Below are 19,663 nucleotides of genomic sequence, written 5' to 3'. Positions count from 1 at the left end.
CTGCCATTTCAACACGCTGGTAAATCAAAGTCGATGGAAGCCATATGCTCTGCTGGGAAGCATCCATCTCGTTGCCAGGGAAACATCCTTCCCATTTAAAATGGCAGGCAAAGGCTTGTAAAAACCTGCTTTTAACCCCCTTTTCTCAGGCACACTCCAAGTGCCCCAGCAGCTCCCCTAGCCCTGCGGCATCATGCTGTACTGCTGCCTGGGAGAGCTGCTGCAGCTTAACCAGGGAACAGGAGAAGGAGATAGTGCCTCTCCATGAGGTCCAGAGGGAATCAGATCCAGCCTGAACAACAGTGAGACGCTGCTTCCAATTCCCAGCTCACTCTCAGCCCCTCTCAACCAAAACCAGGGGATTGATCACCTGCCTGGGTCACATCAAGCAGTTCCACTCAGACATACAGAGACATGCCCAGCTGTGGGGCAAGACACTGCTACAGCGAGGGAATAACCAACAGCAGGACCACAGCCAGGGTTCCTACTGCTCAAACACAGCCTCCTGCAAAGCAGCAGGTACCACCCGACTCCTTACAAGCAGCAAGCACGGATCTGACCTTGGGCAATACAGCAATCCGCAGCCAGGACTGCAGGCTCCCAGAAATCACGATAAAGCAGCTGCCTGGAGTCTGCAGCTGGCTCTGGGTCTCCTGCTCTGCATCTGCACCTCCTCCTTGCTCCCTCTGAGCCAAAGGCACAGCCCTTGCTCTTGAAGGCTGGTTTGCCGGGGTCTCTGCCAGCTGAGGGAGGAGGAGGAGGAGGAGGTGGGGGTGTGGGAAGGAGCTCTCCCAGAGCACAATCTTTAATTGGGCATCATGGAAGTCACAGCTGCAAACACTCTTCAGCCTATTAACACTAATGAATTTGCATGGGATTTTGTGTTAAACAGAAGACACAAACCACTGATCACGTGAGTACTGGGACAAAACTGGACATCCTCTTGTGAAGATGTTACTTCCCTTTGTTTACCTATGACTTCAGTTTCTCATGATTTTTTTACCCTCTAGAATCACAGAATGGTTTGGGTCAGAAGGGACCTTAAAGATCATCTCATTCCAACCCTCCTGTCGTGGCTAGGAATGCCACTCATTAGACCAGGTTGTTCCAAGCTCCTTCCAACCTGGCCTTGAACACTTCCAGCCACCCCTTCCTTTTTTTTTTTTTTTTTAACTCTTCTTATTTATTGTAAATCCCACAAGCAGATAAAGCCAAAATCAGCATTTTCTATTCTGATAAGTAACTGTGCTTTAACAACCTTTATAATGGAGACCAGAGACAATATTTAATAATTCAAAGCCTAGGAAGGCCTGATGGGACAAGGATACATGCTGTCTGTATGGGAAATGGTTATTGCAGCTGGAGGAGGGACAGGCCAGGGTTACAGCCTGGGGAGCAGGGATGCTGGATTTCATGCTGCAGGCATCCTGTGTCACTGAATTCCTCCGCACCTCAGCTCCCAAACTTGAAAAGAAGGTAATGATTCCCCCCTGCACGCAGGGGCACAGCTGAGGTTAAGCCCAGGCACAGCTCAAGCCGTGCCCACGGCCCTCAGCAACCAATAAATCCTTCTGGAGTAGAAAAAAGCCTGGCACAAAACCACTGCAAAGCACACCAGCAACCAAGGCTCCCCATGGACCAGAGCCAACACAGCATCTTAGATGACAGCACAAAGCCACCCAGGAGCCAGTAGGAGCAGCGTCCTCTGGCACGTGACACCAGGGCATGCCCAACGCCACAGCCAAAGTGTTTGTCCTCCCCCCTGTAACAGCTCAGGGCAGTTGCAACAGTCCTAAAATCCCTTTCCCGGACGGTAGCTTGGCTCCTGACCCAGCAGCAGACGCCACAGCACGAATCCCCCACCAGGGCATCCTGCTCCTGCCAGAGCGGGGAAGGAGTCACCTTCACTCGGCGGCACCGGAGCCAAATCTCCCCCCGCCACTCGTCAGCCGGCTCCCAGATACGCTCGGGCTGTCTGGGAATTATGTCACCGGGCACTGGAAATATGAAGTGGCCCTTTCGTGATCCTGCACGCTCCTTCCCACCTCCTCCTTGGCTCGGAGCCCCGCGAGTGGTCTGTGCCGTGTGCTGAGGACACCCGCAGCGACAAAAAAAGCGATGAATGGGTAATAGCCAGGTAGTCCTGGGAGTTACAGCATCACCAGCCTGCTGCTAAACCAGAGCAGGAGCAGCTCTCCATCCTGGTTGTGTAACCCGGCCTCACAGGACGTTCCCCATAATTAGAGGGCCTTTCCCTGCAGTCCCACGGGTGCCATATTCTGAATTCATGAAAGGTTGCTCAGGGTTGAGCTTCCTCTCTAGCACATTTTTTTTCAGCCTTCCCTAGAAACAGCAAAGAGCAAAAGGAAGCAGGAAGGAGGAGATTAAAAAAAAAAAAAAAAAAAAAAAAAAAAAAAAAAAAAAAAAAAAAAAAAAAAAAAAAAAAAAAAAAAAAAAAAAAAAAAAAAAAAAAAAAAAAAAAAAAAAAAAAGTTTAATTAATCTCCATTTAATTCCTGCTGCCTGTTAGTAAAATGGAATGTAAGCGAGCAACCCTGTCAGGTCTGTGCTTACATGCCTGGGTTCTACCAGCCCCTGTGTTACCCAGGTGGGGTTCACATCCCACTGGCCCACCGCAGCCAGCAAGGGAATGCTGTCACAGGGTCAGGCTTGGCTGTGGCCACTTTTCCCAATACATCCCACTGGGATGTGGCTGCAGACTCAAGAGTCACAGATGGGGAGGCAATTCATTAGCTTCATTAACTCCTCTGGGGTTTTTAATAGCCATCAGCTCCCATGTGGGGAAGAGGCAGAAGAGCACGGCTAAGGGAGAACTGAATTCCTTTTGGAGGCTCAGCCCATTTCTCTTCAGTGGGCAAGGATATGGGCAGGTGCTCTGTGCCAAACACACACCCATAGCAGGCTGTTTGCTCTGCAGAGCGTTTGCAAAGAGGGGCAGCAAAAATGGCAAGTTAGATGGAGGTGCTCCACAAGTTCTTTCACGTGGAGGGGTCAAGCCCAGGCAATGTCAAGCCCTGAAGGACTAGCAGGTCTCCTAGATCTGGCTTTTCAAAAGCACAAGGTGAAGACCTGAGGTTGGGATGCGTCTCACCCACTTGTAGATGTCTACAGTGAAACAGTGGGACAGACACACCCTTAGAGTCCCATTCACTTTCCTTATTCAGAGACTCATTACCTTTCCCTATACTCAAAACCTCAAATCATTCCTTCCATAGCAAGGCTGGTTAAATGTTCACTAATTTAGGTTTCAGATCTACATGGTGTTAAACCCGAGAGAGGGCAGGTTTAGATTGGGTATTTCAAAGAAATTCTTCCCTGTGAGGGTGGGGAGGCCCTGGCACAGGTTGCCCAGAGAAGCTGTTGCTGCCCCATCCCTGCAAGTGTTCAAGGCCAGGTTGGACAGAGCTTGGAGCAACTTGGGACAGTGGAAAGTGTCCCTTTCCATGGCAGAGAGGGTGGAATGAGATAATTCTATGATTCTGTTTATCACAGACTTAGATGGGAGATGGGAGATCTACTGATTCCCAGACCCAGCCTCAGCAGCTCACTCTGTGCCATTTAGCACGACTCGAGATGCTCCCACCACCCACAAACACTCATCAGGGAGTGCAGGCTCAGGGCCTGGAGGGGCAGCTCAGAGAAGGTTTCAAATTATATCTGATTTCTGCTGCAGAGAAGAAAAACATCATCAGCAACAAAAGGTCAGTGCAGAAATTCTTCCTACCCCTCATTAGCTGATATGATTAGTGAGAAGCTGCTAATTAAGAACAGCATTAAAAACATTTAGATGTTTGAGGACAAAAATGCGGAGAAGAAAAATTCAGTGCAAAATTCTCATAAATTACACAGAGAGAGCTCGGGAAATTCCCCTTCTCTTTAGGTCTATTTCCTTCCTTACAGGAATAGCCATAACTAAGAAAAAGACAACCACAGTGATGTGCATCCCCTACCCACAAGAACCAAACCACGAGGTCACAATAACCAAGTTTCTCTAATGCTGATGCGGATTAAATGCTTCATTCCCTCAGGCTGTGGAAACAGAGCCCTCATGAAGTGCCAGCAATTGAGTTCAAGACATAACGACATGAGGACTTGTCCCTCTGGCTCAGGGTGATGCTTAATTGGGTGTGAAGTCAGCTTTTGGATGCACATTGCCATCAGCACACTGGCTTCTCTGCAGCTCCCCAGAGAGGTGTTACGTGACGGGCTCTCCTTCACCCCCAAATTGAGATGCAGCAAGGCAGCTTTCTGCAAGGCCACCACACAACCATGCCTGTGAAAAGGCCCATCCTGGGAAAAATGACACAATGAAATTCCTGCAAACCTGGTAGCCCCAGCACTGGCAGGATCTCCGAGGAGCCCGTCCACATTTGCCCATGGCACCTCCACTCCCTGCTCTAACACCAGCAGGAAATTACAGCCACTCAGCATCTCACCTCTCCTAAGTAAGGAAAACCACAGTGATCAAAAACCCAACAGCATCAGCAAATCAACCTCTGGGGAGGAAAGAGGTTACAAATCACACCTACCCCTCTGTCACGAGCCAAGAAATGCTCCTGGACATGGACACCCAGCCCTCTGCATGCACAACCCCGACATGGACAAATGCCCCATGCAAGCTCCTACCCATGCTCCAAATGGCCATGCTCCTTCAGCCAGGAGAGGCAGGATCAGCAGCATGGACCTTCCAAGTGATGGATCCAGTTGGAGGGTTGGTTTTGCTGCTCATTCAAGCCCAGAGTCTTTATATAGAGTCAGGGCAGGATCCAAAAGCGGAAGAGAGACACCCACTCCCGGGGAGTGTAACACACACGCTGAAATAAATAGCTCCCTGCCTAAGGGGATGACTCAGGAATCTCACTAGTCCTCAAAGCACGAATCATTGCTAATAAACCCCAGAAAACTTGGAGGAAGGCCCAGCAGGAGGTTAACTGGACACAATATGGCATTTCCAGCCTTGCCAAGACATAGAGGAAGAGGAAGGATGAGTAACAACAGAAACAAACCAATGTCCAACACTGACACAGTGGGCACACCAGCCTAAGCCCCTCCTTCAGTCTACCTGCCTCAAGACCAATGAGTTGTCCTCGTTGTTGGGGAGAGCTTTTGTTTTTCACTGCCCCACCTGGAAGCACTCAGGCTTAACCACCATATGGCTTGAAGTGGCAGGAGGCAACACAGCTTCACTCCCTGTTTGTCCAGCTATAACGTACAGATATTTATGTTCACCTCTTTTGCTCCCCTCTTGAGAGAAAGATGGAGTGCTCTTACATCCCTTATTACATTCTTCAGATCAGGTAAGGAACCTCCCAGCAAGCATAAACTCAATTAAATGGCCGCTTCGAGACTCTGGGCTGTGCAAAAGCCCATAAACATGCAAGAGAAAGTCTCCCAGTGCTGTCATTTTGCTGCCACATATAACACTTGAACAGGAGAAAGTCAGTAAGACCCATCCACAGCCCTCTACGTGCTGTATCTGTAATGAACAGCGAGATCACAGCAAACTGCCCCACCATGGGTGATCCATGTCCCTGGGAAGATGTGCCACCCTCATCCTCCCAGCCCAACGTCAGCTCTGCTGAGATCCTCAGACCACAGGGTTTCCCTCTGAGATGGGCTGGCCCGTGTCTCTGTAGGCAAAGCCAAACCCAGCTTCCTTCCTGCAAACCCAAGGAGCACGAATAGAAACCAACCCACCAATTCAGAAGAAAAGAAGATGACAGGAAATACTGTTAAAAAGAGAAGTGGAGCAAAGGCAACATTTGCCAGCAGTGCCCCAACTGCTTCATGCCTTTCATCTCTTTTGACTGTTCAATACACCAAGTCTTATAGCAGGGACTGGCTCTTTTTGACTGGATGCATGAAACAGAGGCTTGTAGACTTCTACTTCCATTAGGGGTGCTCGCACACTGATGTAATATTAATAGAGTATTATTTTCCTCTTTCTATTCATTTTAACAATTCTTTGATTGAATTTTTACTTTTGCACCCTGTATTAATTTTTCCCACAAACCACATCAAACCAAAGCTGCAAGAAACACACACAGCAGGTACCCAGACACTCACACAAGAGACAGAAGAGGTGGACGTGCACGAGTCACCTTTGAGTCAGGATTTCTGCTAGCTAATTTTTTTTTTTTTTTTTTTTATTCCTGGGCATCATAATAACTTCATAGAGAGTGACAGCCCAGCTGTGGAAGCTGTGTTAGGATTGCCTGCCCTGCTGTGCTCATCCATTGCAGTGCGTGACAGCAGCTCCGCTGCCACCCCAGCTGTATTTCGCTGTGACACTGTCACCTCCCCGGGCTGGCAGAGCTCTAAACGAGAAAGCAGGACTTCCAGGCAGATCAGTGTTTGTTTACAAATGAGGAATTTGTGAATCTCTGGGAAAGACCCTCCGGAAGGCAAAATCTCTGCCTCTTTCAATTCCGTCCTGAAGAGACCAAGCACCAGCCACGATGGACTGCTGGGATCCTCAGACGGAAAGAGGTTGCCTCCTAACCCAGTCATTCCTGCCTGTCCTCCTGTTTCTTTTCCCTTGTCCCACGCCCCCACAGGAGGCATTAAAAAAGGAGGGTCTCTGAATGAGGACTGACCACTGAGCGCTCCTCTCCAAGAGCCAGAACTCAACTGGAGCTGTTTAGGAACTACAATCAGTATTAGCAAGGCTTGATTACTTTCTGATTTCTCCTGAGTCTTGGGTTGCAGGTCTGCAAGAGTTGATCAGGGTTTGCTACAATAGCTCCTTTCTCAAGACCACCTCTCAAACGTGGCTGAGTAAACGTGGATGTCAGATCCTGGTCATCCCATTTCCACGTGGATCAGCCTCATCTCTCACCTTGACCTTACCTGGCGAGGTGTCCACAGTGTAGTTCTGGCTCTGAGCACCCCAGTTCCTACTGGGGCTGGAGGAAGGAGGTGGGAGATGCCTCAGCTCACTCCCGTTCTCAGTTGGAAAACATTCCAGACTCTGTCTTCTCTCCTCCTTGTTTGGACTCATCCCACCCAACTGCCCACTTTATCCTGCACTGAGTCTCCTTTGGGATTTCCATTGCATTTTCCAAGGAATCCAGCTTGTATCTGGGCATCACCAAATTCAAGCTGAAAGCCCACTCCACCTGAAATGGCCGGGCATTTTAAGTCCCAAAACAAACCAAGTGACTGCTCAGTCACAGGGCTTGCAAAGCCAAGGCTGCTGCTGAGCTCAGCAGCCCCAGTGAGTCTGATGTAGCTTTAAATCACCTCCCTAGAGCAGCAAGAGCGAGAGGTGAGAAGAATTCAGAGGCTGTCCTTTGGCATCCGATCCACTAAAAAAAAAAAGTCACTGGATGGACGTTTACCAACACCGAAGCTTTCCACACATCTAAAAGGCACACTAAGAGGCTGGAGTGGTGCCAAAGAGAGACCAGAGAGTTCTGGAGGAATGCTCTGCCTTCCCTCAGTTATTGGCAGGCAGACAGTCAAGATGCCCCGGGGCTGTAATAAAGCAGCACTTGCCATCCCAGCCTGTGCCTTGTGAGAGATACTCCCCATCAAACACTGTAAGTAATTATTTCAGTGCTTCAGAATAATTGCACATGACGCCCCCAAAACACCTCCACTGTGAGTGTCACAGGAGGATGCATTTGCAGTTTACCCAGGAGAAGGCCAGGAGAACCAAGTGGGGAGCTGAGGTCACAGCAGATGAGCTGAACAAGTCAGATCAAGGGTCACACAACTTGTTCTTACTGGGGAAAATTAACATTTTTCTTTCAATATGGGTAGATGGGCACATCCACCAAGGCACCACATTTAAATACCTACTCCTGCAGTCCAGGTGGGGCCATCTGGTTTTGCTGTCATGACCTCACTAGTCAGATCAGCTCTCATCAGAGGTCCCACCTAATACATTCAGGGCACTCAGTTTAGACCACCACAACAATCTGTTTTTGCAGCATGGCTCCTTTTGGACCATAAGAGGCTAAAAGTCATTGCATTACTCTGAAGTGCTGGAGTGTAGTGGTGGAGACTGCTCTGATGCACTGGGAATAGGGGCTCACACCAGCAGGGACAGGCCACAGGTAAAGTTTAATCCTTCGTAAGAATCAATCCCCAGCTTTCTCAGCTCTCCTCTATCTGTTCCACAGGATGTCACATAGCAGGAAAAAGGACTGGCACATCTCCCCATCACCACAACCTAAAGAGAAATCTGTTCCTCAAGAACTCAGAAACCAGCTAAGCATTTGGGCTACCTTAACAGGGACATTATGCAGGGCTAAGTGTTTGCTACCTAAATTCTATAAGTCAAACACTAAACTTAGGTGTTTTTTCGTGTTGTAAGCACCATTGGTGCCTAACTGACAGACAAACCCTCTGCCCTGCCAAAGGAACCACAATGTCTCACCCCACTGATGCCCCTTCCTTCTGCTGCAACACAAAAAAAATCAAGAAACCTGATTTTTGCTAACTGCATCTCTTCAAGCAATGCCCATCTTCCCTTTCAGCACATGATTTAGGGCTAGCTTTTTGGGCTACTTCCTCTTATAATAAATAATAAATTGAGCCGTGGCAAGACTCATCTGGTTGAGTGAGGTTTGTGCAGCACAAAAAGGAGGTCACCCAGGGGATCAGCTTGTTTTTCACTTCCTTAATGTCAGTGTGGGGTGACTGTGACGCCTGGAACGTGACACATTAAAGCGACTGAAATCAGGTTGCTCCCACCAAGCTCTGACTAAGCTGGAGAGGAGCTCGTGAGGCTTCACACTGCGAAGGTCTCCCTGGCCCCTCAGGAGGATGCAGCCACAAGGCTGAGGGCGCTAGTGCTGGAGGTCAAAGCCCAGCACATCCACTTAGCTCAGCACCTGTGGGAGATCTGCACTGGCTCCTTCATCCCAAGGACTCAGCTGGGAGGTGGGAAGGAGGATCCAGGAGGTCCCTGTACGTGACTGGCGGATGGGCTGAGTTTGGTGCCGTTGCACCTGCCTGCAATAACCCTGTCTTCAGGTGAGGGCTTGCCTTGAACCACCACTCCTCAGAGTATGGGGGTGGGTAATTGAGAATGCCAAACTGCATTTTCCCCAAAGTTCTGATGTCAGCGATCATCTGGGAACTGATCTGTGCAAAACAACCGTGTTCTAGTCAGTCCCTGAGGAGAGGGAGGAGGAACAAAAGAGGCCACCCCTGCACTGAGAAACCCTGGACCTCCAGGGAAGCAACTGCATCCCACCGTGCCAGCTGTGGCCATGCCAGGATGCAGCACAGGCAGGAGACTCTGGAGAGAGAGGTGGCTTGTGGTTGGGTTAAAAGGGAAGAACAAATGGGATGGGGATGGTACAAGGAAATTTTAAGAGAATTAGACAGGGAGGAAATGTTCTTCCTTATTATAATTTAAGTCCGTGCACTTGCTTAATTAACTGAATGTATGGTGCACAGTATGCAGATAAAAAATGCACCCAAACTATTTTTAGCACAGTTAAAAAGGCGCACTAGGGTTGTAAATTCTAAGTAGGAAATGCAAGAATTATGTGGGCTCCTGAACACACAGCTTTAAAAGTGCCTGATCCAGTCTGTTTTCTTGCCACTGCTCCAAATCCAGTCCTCTCCTCTTCAGAGACCAAACATGAGCAGCTCACCCAGGGATCAGCAAATGGGCTTCCAGACACATCAGGCTACGGAGGTGTCCACTGCAAGTACCTTGCTTAGACTGGCACAGAACACAGTGATCCCTCCTGAAATAAAATGGCAGGTGGGGATGAAAAATCATTTTCGAGTATTGCAATCCTTCCAACTCAGCACCTCTGAGCACAGGACAGCTTAAAGTAACCAAGGTAAAAGGGCTAGAAGGAGGGGAAAAAAACACTTAGATTATTCAAAGAAATAAAATTAAATAATTTTGGAAGCCAAATGCTTCCTTTTGCACAAAACTGCCTCAAGATCTGAGTGCTGCTGCATCCCTCAAAAATCCTGGTCTGCTATTTAAGTACAGCTCAACTTTTCAAGTTTAAGCTCAACCTTGAACAGAATGAGGCCACGTGCTGCATCGTTAAGGATCTGCCAAAAACAAAATTAAAAAAAAAAAAGAAGAAGAAAAAAACCCACACAAAACAAACAAAGAAAAAAACAAACCCCCTCCCAAAAAACCCAAAAGAAACAAAAGAAAAACAAACAAAAAAACACAAAACAAACCCAAACCCAAAACAAAACCAGAGGGGAGGAATAGAAAAGAAAGATGATGAGAGAAATAGCAGGAGATGATGAGATAAGGGAAACAGAGTCCACCTCCAGCCAAGCTCAAAAATGGGGCCCACCAGGCTCAGCTCTCCATGGGGTAATGCAAAATATATATTACATATGATCTGTATACACACAGCTCCCATGAGCAAGTCACCCAGTTGTGTCAGTGTGGGAAGAGCTATTAAGTACAAAAATGAATCCTAACACAGAAATATAAAACTGTGCTTTTGCTCACAGAGGTAACAGCACTTTTAGAGAGGAAACATTTGACATGAGACCACGTTAATGAGTTTGGGGTTTGGGTGGAGGGTAACTGGGGGAGTTTCCCTAGTTTGAATTTCTCTGGTTCCTTATGCATGAAATGGTGAGGAAGGGAATGAGCGACAGCAGGAAGAGATGGGAGAATGAAATCAGATGGACTGGATCTGGGATGCAGCATTGGAAACAAATGCAACTTGCACGGGTATCTCAAGGCAGAGCATCGATCAATTGATGCAGAACAAACTCTGGAGATGGGTCTCTGCAGATAGGCATTTGTACTGACCCAGAGACACCTCTCATATTTATTAAAGCATCTCCATGCTGGAAGAGTCACTACAGTTTGTGTCCTGGCATTGGGTGCAGGGAGCAGCCTGAGCAGCACAGTGGCCCCAGAGCAGCTCCACACCGAGAAAATCAGCTGGGTCTATAAGCATCTCCACAAGCTAAAAACCCAACCTTGCAGGGACACAAATTCATTCACACTCCAAACAGCTCCTAAAGCTTCCTGCAAGAAAGCCCCTGTGAGCAGAAGGAGCAGTGAAATAGGGGTGCTGACAGATTGGGGTTGGAGTGGGGTTCCAGGGTCTGACTGAGCCCCAGACAGCAGCAGAACAGGGTACCCTCATACACAGCCTTTTTCAGGACTCCCATTCCTGCAGCATGGGGGCTAAAGGTGCTTTTGTGCTCAGGGTTTTGGCACAAAATGGGGTTTGGGGCAGGAACTGACAGAGTGACCCCAATAGCACAGGTAGGGCACTGCACTGGCCATCGGGACATCGGGATGGTTCCAGCTCTTCCATACAAACTTTATGACCTTGAGCCAGTCTCATCATCCTCTCATATCTTTAAATATGCAGCCACTAAGCTTTTTGTCTGTCCTGCTTGTCTGGATTACAGACTTCCAGCTACAGAAACCCAGGAAAGCCCCTCCCTGCCCCATTCCAACACTCACAGACCGACACAGGCCATGCTGGGCTCACCCGGGGCAGCAAGGGCTCATAACTGCTGCATGAGCTTGTCCTGGGGACTTTGTATGAAGTTTTCCAAATCCTTCAGCTCTCTAAATAACAAAACAGAAACTGCCAAGGCTAAACCTATCGTATGTACACTTCAGAAGACCGGAATCCATATAACTCCCCAATACACCGTAAAAAAAAAATAATTTTATCACCAACGCTTCACAGACGTTGGTGCAATTACCACTTCAGCCCTAAATTCAGCCTCCCTTTCCCAGCAGGTGCATGGGTGGGAATGGTTTTCAATGGCTCCATGTGGTATCACAGCAGATTCAAGTAGAACCACGAGCCCAGAAGAAACGCAGCTGCTTGGGCTGGGAGAACCGCTGGGCACCCCAGGTTGGCACTGGGAACAGGTCTGTTGGGGTGATCCTGCTCCTGCCCTGGGAGCACTCCTGGCTGCCCCAAGAAAATGCCACTGCAGAGAGCCAACCAGGTCAGAAGTAAAGATACAGTAGCTGAAGAAGCCTAAGTTGTTTACAAAGATCTTACAGTCAGGGCTACCCCTGCCACTTGCCATTGGGCTTTCAGTCCCTTCCATCTCTGTCGCTGCCACCCCCGTGTCCCAAGCTGGGCTCTCACCTGTATTTCACAGCGTACAGGGCACGTTGCACAACATCCCCATCCCTGGCACAGGCACAGGGAAGCTCCCAGCTCACAGCGTGGATGCTCGGCCCCTCCACACGATTCTGGAAGGTTTTGTGACACAAACCACCTCCAGAGGATGGCCAGGAGCATGAAAGATGCTCAGGGTGCCCAGCACGGGGCTCCTCATCATAACTGCAACTGAGCTCCACAGATGCTCTCTGTTCTCGTCTTCCATCTCCCTTGGGGCACAAGATTCCCCCAGGGAACCCCAACTTGCTGCAGTGCAAGGAAAAGCTCCCCTTCCCACCCAGCCAGGATCTCACCTCTGGTCCCATCAACACCTCCCTGGAAGGCCTCAATGTACAAAATGGCTGAGGACCAGAAAGCACATCCCAACTCCTTATCTTACAGTAACGTAACACCAAAAGGATGGTGGGGCCCAAAAATCCTCCTGCCGGGGCTGACAGAGGCCCTGGCCATGATGAAAAACACAGAAACGAAAAAAAACCCAAAACAACCATTGACACCAAGGGCACGAGCACCACAGCCTGAGCCCAGGCCTGCAGAAGAGCCTGGTGGGACTGTGGAAAGTCCCAGAGGGAAGGGAGCTGCAGTAACACAGCGATTTATCTTGACCCTTTGCAGTCCTGGGAACAACGGGAAGTCATCTGCCCTCCTATGCAGCAGTGCCTCAGAGATGGGCATCCTTCTGCCAAAGGCGGCTCAACTGGGCCATTTCTGCCTAAAACCCGGTGCCAGGGGCGAGATGTGCACCCAGGGATGCTCCTTTGTTTACCGCTCGGCGCCGTGCAGGCAGGGAGCCCCAGACACTGATTAGCATTTCTTTCTAGACACATCTCCAGTTCAGCCGCTTCCCACGGGGGGACAAGAAATACCTCCAGAACCCTGAGCAGAGCCCCAGAACCAACCCCAGCCCCAAACCCTCTGCAGCCACCCAACAGGCAAAGATGGGGCCGGGGAGGGGAAAGGATGCTGGGGGGTGGGGGGGAGGAGAGAGAGTGCCTGAGCAGAGCTTTTTGTTCCTCTGCTCTCAGCATTGCTATGGTGATTTCAAGCAAGACGGAGGAACAGTCTCTACCCGTCACTCCCGCTGCTCCAACCCCCTGCACCGACCGCATGAGCAGCCCCTTCCCCCGCAAGCAGGAGCGGGCAGGGGGGAACAGGGGCCGGTGCATCGCACCTTTCCGAGAAGCCACACGCCAGCTCTGCAGGGGCACCTTCTCCACCCCCACCCCCTTCCCCGCATGGCCATCGCCGCCTCCCGCCCCGTCTCCGGGCACCGCCTGGGCTGGGGCGAGGGATGCAGGATGCGGGATGAGGGATGCGGGATGCAGCGGCGGCCCGGCCCGGCGGCCCTATTGCTCTGGAGTGGGGCAGAGGCTCAGCCTCCGCCCCCCGCAGCATCCCCCGGGGCTCCTCAGCCAGCCCTGGCACCCGGCATCCCCTCCCCGCACTCGCTCTGCAGCTGGAGCATCCTCCCTCCTCGGCGCATTTAGGGGGCTGGGAGGGGTGGAGGAGGGCAGACCGAACCCGGGGGGGAGTCTCTGCCATCAGGTTTGCCCCCCACCCTTTTTTACTCACACGTATGCGTGGTAAATGAAAGCCCATCCCCGCGGTCTCTCCAGCACATTGTAGAGGAAATTCTGCAGCTTGCGGTAAAAAGCATTCCTTTTCGGGGGCTTCCCGCTGCCCGAGACCCCGGAGCGGGGCTTGCTGAGGATGCTGCCCCTCTTGGAGCTCTCGGAGCCGGCGATGAGCAGCGCTCCGTCCCGGCTGGAGTCCGGGGCGCCCGGGTCCAGCCCCACGAAGCCCACCTTGAGCTTCTTCTCCGCGGCGGGGCCCGGGTAGACGCCTCCGTTGCGGGATTTCTGCACCATGGTGGCGGCGGGGGGGAGGGCGGCGGGGCCGGGGGCGGCGGGGGGCTCCGGCGGGGGGCTCCGCCCGCGCTCCCCGCCGCTGCTCCGCGCCCGGCGCAGCCGAAGCCGCAGGAGCCGCTGCAATCGGCTCCGCCAGCGCCGCCCCGCCGCCGCCCGCCCCCTTAACCCTTGGCATCCCCCGCCGGCGGCAGCCTCTGGCTCTCCCCCACCACCCCCCCACGACTCCCCAGAAATCTGGGTTTGACACCCCCTCGCCCTCCATCCCCCCAAGCCAAAAGAAGAAACGTTCCCCACCAAGAAAATCAGGATCTGGCATTGTTCCCCCAAAGGAGTTGTTCCCCCCCATCCTGCATCCCCCTCTCAAATCAAGGGCATCTTCCCCCTGCCCCCAACACGGTGTCCAGCGTCCCCTTCCCAAGCCAGGCTCTGGCATCTCTCCCCAGAAACACCAAGGAGTGGGCTCCTTCTGCAAGAGCCCCATGGGAAGGGCTGGGCAGCACCCTGCCCAGGGGATGTCCATCCCCGTGGGTTCGACATGGCCCCCCCTGGCAGCGGGTGCAGACATTGCTGCAGCTTCCCGGGAAGGACCCAACCCATGTCCCATCTCCACGTGGACACTCACCTGCTCACCCTCACCACGAATCCCTGTGTGCAAAGTCATTCCCTTTCCGCACGCTTCCTGAAGGTTCAACCTACCACCTCAGGACTTGGAAACCTAATTTTGGCTTCCTTTATGCCCTGAAACCCCACCGTGACGGGGCGGGGTCACTGAGTTGCCCAGGGACCAAGCTCTCAGCATGGAATGTCCACCTCCAGATGTGCTGACCCAAATCACCTCCTTAACACCCTACTTGCTTGTGGTCCAGCTGCACCGTTTCCTCCCCATGGCTGATTCCACCCCAAACAACACTTCCTTCTGACCTTCCCACCTTCACAGGACTCAGGAGAAGAGAAATAGGCTGCAGAAGCCTGAGATAGGGCAGAGGTACCTGCTCCACACAGTTATCCTCCATGGAAAGTCTTCACTGCAGTGCAATGGGAAGACCTGCTATCAAATAAAATCAAACCCAGGATCATCAATTCCTATGCAGTGACTTTTCTGTCCCTTCCAACCCAACAAGTCACAGATAGTTTCTGAACTGCATGCCTTCTGCATGTTCTTTGTAAGTAAACAAGGCTTTAGGACAAGATTTTTTTTGTTCATAAATTGAATTGCAAGCTCAGATGGGCTGCTCCTTTCATCACAAATGCCTCAACACGATATTCATGGAGAAGCAGCAAAATGGTTGCCCCCAGTTTCCTGGCTGCAGGAACCACCCAGGGTTGTGTTTCATTCCCTCTCTAGCAGAGTCAGCAGTTGGTAAACCAATCCTGACACTCTGTATTGTTGCCAGCTTTTCCTGAAATCCGTATTTAAATGAGAAAAATCAACATAACCTTCCAGAGTGAGCTTCTCAAGTCACAGCTTTCTGATCCTCTCCTAATTCATTAAGACAATTCCAATGACAAGTAACGGACAAGAGGAGAGTTGAGATTAAAGCTGCTGCCATTCGCTCCCCAAAGCCTACCATGAATGTTAAGAGAAGAGCCAGCGAGGAGAAGCCCTACATTTTTTATGAACCCTGTGATTCCTGTGACCCATATTCCCTCCAACACATGGCTGAAAGAGAAGCCATCTCTGCAAGGCAGGCAGAAAACTAAAGCTGGGTTAAATACTGGAAAAACAGATCTGCAACTATGTCAGCGAATAAATTCCTCAATTCAGTGAGGGGCCATTCTATTCATTATTTGTGAACACTTGTAAGATCATTAGTGTTCTTTAATAGGGTGGCCAATTACAAATGTGCCTGGCACTAATGTACAAAGTGCATTATTATAGATCCAGTGACGCAGTCCCAAAGCAGGAAATATCCCCCTCCATAAAAAGACCAACAACAAACAGAAGAAGCAATTTTCAATTAACAAATTCAAGATTACTAATATAGTCTGTGAGCCCTAAAGAAGAATCTAAAGTCAACGCATTCCTCTTTGCCTAATTAGTTGGTCATTTGCAATGTCTCACTGCAGCACTGCTTTGGGTGTGTTGTGTCTCTTGAGACCACCAAAAATCAGGAGTGGGGAAGGCAAGGGGTGGGATTTCACCCTTCCCAAGGCATGGATGAGCTGAGGAAAGACATGGTGTGGTTGTAGGCACTGCCAGGGATTGATGCATCACTTGGGAGGGAGGCAAAACCTCAAAGACAAGCAAGGTCTTGTGAGCAAGTGGCATCAAGGATTGCCTCCTTATGTAAACAGAGCAGTGCTTGGGATGTGGAAAAGGCTGAAACTGGGGGTGAAGACCTACTCTAGCCTCACCCCTTCTTTTTCTTCACCTTGGACTCTCAAGGCATCTCTAACTCCTTCTCTATGGATAATATTCCTTGAGCTGGCACTGCAAGTTGTAGTTGAGTGTTCAGAAGCACATGACTGAGACCCCAAGCATGTGGCTTTCCACTTTCCTCCCCCACACGCCACTCCAGCAGATCACAGGAGCTCTCCCTTGCTCCAGTCTGCACAGTGCCTGGTGAGTTGTGGCCCTCAGAGGAGCAGCAGTCTCTTGGGAACAACTGGAACACAAACACCAATCGAGCTGTGATGTCTAGCACGGAGCCTGCAGCAGGTAATTTTGGAAATGAAGTCAGTTGTGTTGTCACTTCTGCTGGGTGGCAGAAGACAGGACACAGCCATTAACACTGGGAATTAATGAGGTATATAAAAACAGTACTGGGAAGGTGCTTTTATCTGATCCAAGGACATTATGTCTCCACAAACAAACAATTACTGAGTCAGTCCTTTGCTTTCAACACTAGTGATGGCTTCAGAACACAAACACCATGGCAGATAGCTTAGACCCTGAAGGTAGGGCGAAATCCATCAATCCATGTTAAGATGCAGCAAGTCCATGCTCTGTCCCCTGGCAATTTTTAAGACATAGTAAGAAGTGACTGGTGTGAAACATGTAGAATGACTCCAGGGATAGATTTCTGCTTGAAACATTGAACGAGAGCCCTTTCTCCATCCCCACCCAGCTGGTGGTTTGTGTGAACTGTGCTACCCGTAGCCCGGGTTTTGTCACTCACAGCTTTCTTCCAGAGCTATTTTCAAACCCTGAAGCAGATGGTTTTACCTCCTCTTGTACAGGATGCCGCAACATCCCAGCAACACTAACCTGCCAAGGGAAAAGACATGAACAGCTCGGTCTTTCCGCAGCCAGTGTCCCCCCATCTCCTTCTGCTTCAGCTACCCCTCGCCTCCCACCACCTCATCCTCTTCTCTGAGCAGAAAACAGCCTCCAAGAGCCCATGACTATTGATTATTCATGTGTCTTACTCGCTTGGCTAAAAGGGACTCCTTCCAACACATGCCAAACCATTTTTGGGTTCAAAATGGGCAGCCCTGATCCAAGAGGGGCTGGTTCATACAAGGAACTCAGTCAGGAGGGTGATGGTTCTTCAGAATCAAGTGGAGCCCAAAGTGGGGGCAAAACTGTAAGAAAGACAATTCATGTGAACAAATGGAGAGATCTACAGGTTTCCAAAGGAGAAAGGTGAATATGACTAGTGGATACACACTTCTGGCTAGAACAGAAGGCAGTGCTCAGCGAAGGCTTCAGCATTTGGGATGGGGAGATTTGGGCACAAGCTAATTTTCCTTAAAATTAGAAGCCTAGCTAGACAAAGACTCCCCAGCGATTCCTCCCTCTCCCTCCAAAGCAGATTCTAAACTGTATTCTCATCTTTGCTAGGCACAGGAAAAGATGTCCATGAGGAGGCCACCCCTCCCTACCACTAAAAATCTTCAATCAGAATTTGCGAGCAACACGCTGATAAGAAGCCAGGCTTCCTTCATCCTGCTGCTGACAGAGCTGCTTATTTTATATTACATATTTATTGGATGCAAAATTTCCGTACCACCATCCATCTTCCTGTCCTGTTCTTAGACAGCACCGACCTCCTTGGAGGCTGTTCCAGAAAAAGCCAGGACAAATCCTGCTGTATGAGATCAGCTTGAGGTGCAGCTGGAAGTGTCTGACTATATGAACAGAAATCTCCCTAAGTTACACTGAATTAACCTGGAAGGGAGACACACTCGCTCCATTCTTAACTAGGAACTTTATATTCCTCCTTCCTAAGAGTGACAAAAATTGCTGAGGTCTAAATATTAATTTGTGCTGTGGAGGCCTCACTGTAAGGAAAACCAGTTTCTGCAAAGAACAGCAACTTGACTGGGCATGTGGAAGGAGAAGCAAGTGGAAAAAAGCAAAGTTGGGGTGAATTCTCTTGAGTTAAACTGGGTTACACTCAGAGCACCCACAAAGCTGAAAATAAGCCCCTTGGTCACCAGGGACTGGTGCCCATCCCCTTTCCCCTGTCACCTTTTTACCATTGCCCCACTCAGCCTCACACAGACCCTTCCCCTGGCAAATTCCCCACTGACCAGGTCTCCTTCCCCATCTCTGCTCTCCACGTTTCCATCATCCGCCTCCAGCTCTGTCTCCTGCCCTCACCTCCTCTGAGACCACGTGCAATTCCCTTTCTTCATTTATACTTGTTACCTTGAAGATATTTTTAGCCCATGACCACGTTGCCCCTGAGCCTTCCTTTTCCCACACTCTGTAAATTTAGCTCTCTTAGTCATTCCTCATGTCTCCCAGCGCTCACGTTCTTCCCCCTGACCTCCTTGGTTTTCTGCCTCCTCCTGCACCCACAAGGACCAAAGACACAGCACCAAATTTCCATCACCTCTGTGCTCTTGGACCTCATTCCCAGAGATAAGGCTGCTCCAGGACATCCTCCCACACCCTGAGGGCCACGAGCTCCTCAGGGGTGATCCCTCAGAGATGTGGAAGACTTCCCACCAGCAGCGCCTTTCCAGCGCTGCGCTCTTCACAAAATACAGATAACAGCAACAAAACTAACTTGGTCTCACCTAGGAGCTCTTCCAGCCTTGCCAGGTCTCAGGAGCTTGGAGTCCAGCTCAGGACTGGCTCTGCTCCCAGTAAAACACCTCCCAGGATCATAAATGCATCCTGGCTGGTACCCAGTCCCACAAAGCCCAGTAGGTGCTTTGTTCCCATTCAAGCACCTGCCTCCCACCAACTTCAAAGCTGAATTGAAACCTGCATGAATATTTAGGGGCTGGAGGTTGTCATCAGAAAGAAATAAGCCCATACTGAAATAGCTGATTCTGACACATCATCTCGGAGAGGAGGAGCACAGCAGATTCCTCTGTACTTCATCCTGCTGTGGAGCAGAAACCAGCTCAATTAAATAGGATCCAGCTGGCCCCGGGTGTCCTGGGCTGGGAGGCTCCTTCCAGGGCCCCGCCTTGGTAGGTGCTGGGGGCATAAAGTGGGGTTTGGTGTGTGGGGCAGGAGCTGCTGGACAGGTTGTCATGGGGCTCCTGCTCTGTTGGGGTTACAGCACTTGGGGAGCCGTGCTGGGTCACAGGGGGTCTGTGCAGATGAGCCCATCGTGCCCCAGGGATTTGGTATTCCTTAGGGAAGAGCAGTGAAAGAGAGTACAAGGTGCTGGCTGGGAGGTTCCCTGCCAGAAGGAGGGTGGCAGCATGGGAGATGCATGGAGACAAATTATTTTCTTTTTTTTTTTCTGTTGCAAAAGCCTTATTT

General features: G+C 50.4%; 1 protein-coding gene across 9 annotated transcripts in view; it reads right to left on the bottom strand.

Annotated features, from left to right (window-relative positions):
• Window positions 1-14,063, bottom strand: part of KCNQ2 (potassium voltage-gated channel subfamily Q member 2) — a 68,312-nt gene extending 54,249 nt beyond the window's left edge. For 5 of the 9 annotated variants that reach the window (XM_027881590.1, XM_027881588.1, XM_027881589.1 and 2 more), the window contains exon 1: window positions 13,700-14,062. In XM_027881590.1, the coding sequence (XP_027737391.1) occupies window positions 13,700-13,995 (296 nt within the window). In that variant the 5' untranslated portion in view covers window positions 13,996-14,062. Of the gene's footprint in view, window positions 1-13,699 lie in introns of all 9 variants that reach the window. The other 4 variants (XM_027881586.1, XM_027881587.1, XM_027881592.1 and 1 more) reach the window with 2 other exon arrangements.
• Between the last annotated feature and the right edge of the window lie 5,600 nt (window positions 14,064-19,663).

This window comes from Empidonax traillii, unplaced genomic scaffold, assembly GCF_003031625.1.
Source record: "Empidonax traillii isolate 1590-97213 ecotype Southwest subspecies unplaced genomic scaffold, ASM303162v1 scaffold91:size2966241, whole genome shotgun sequence".
Taxonomy (NCBI): Eukaryota; Metazoa; Chordata; class Aves; order Passeriformes; family Tyrannidae; genus Empidonax; species Empidonax traillii.
This window is presented reverse-complemented; position numbering and strand designations above follow the sequence as displayed.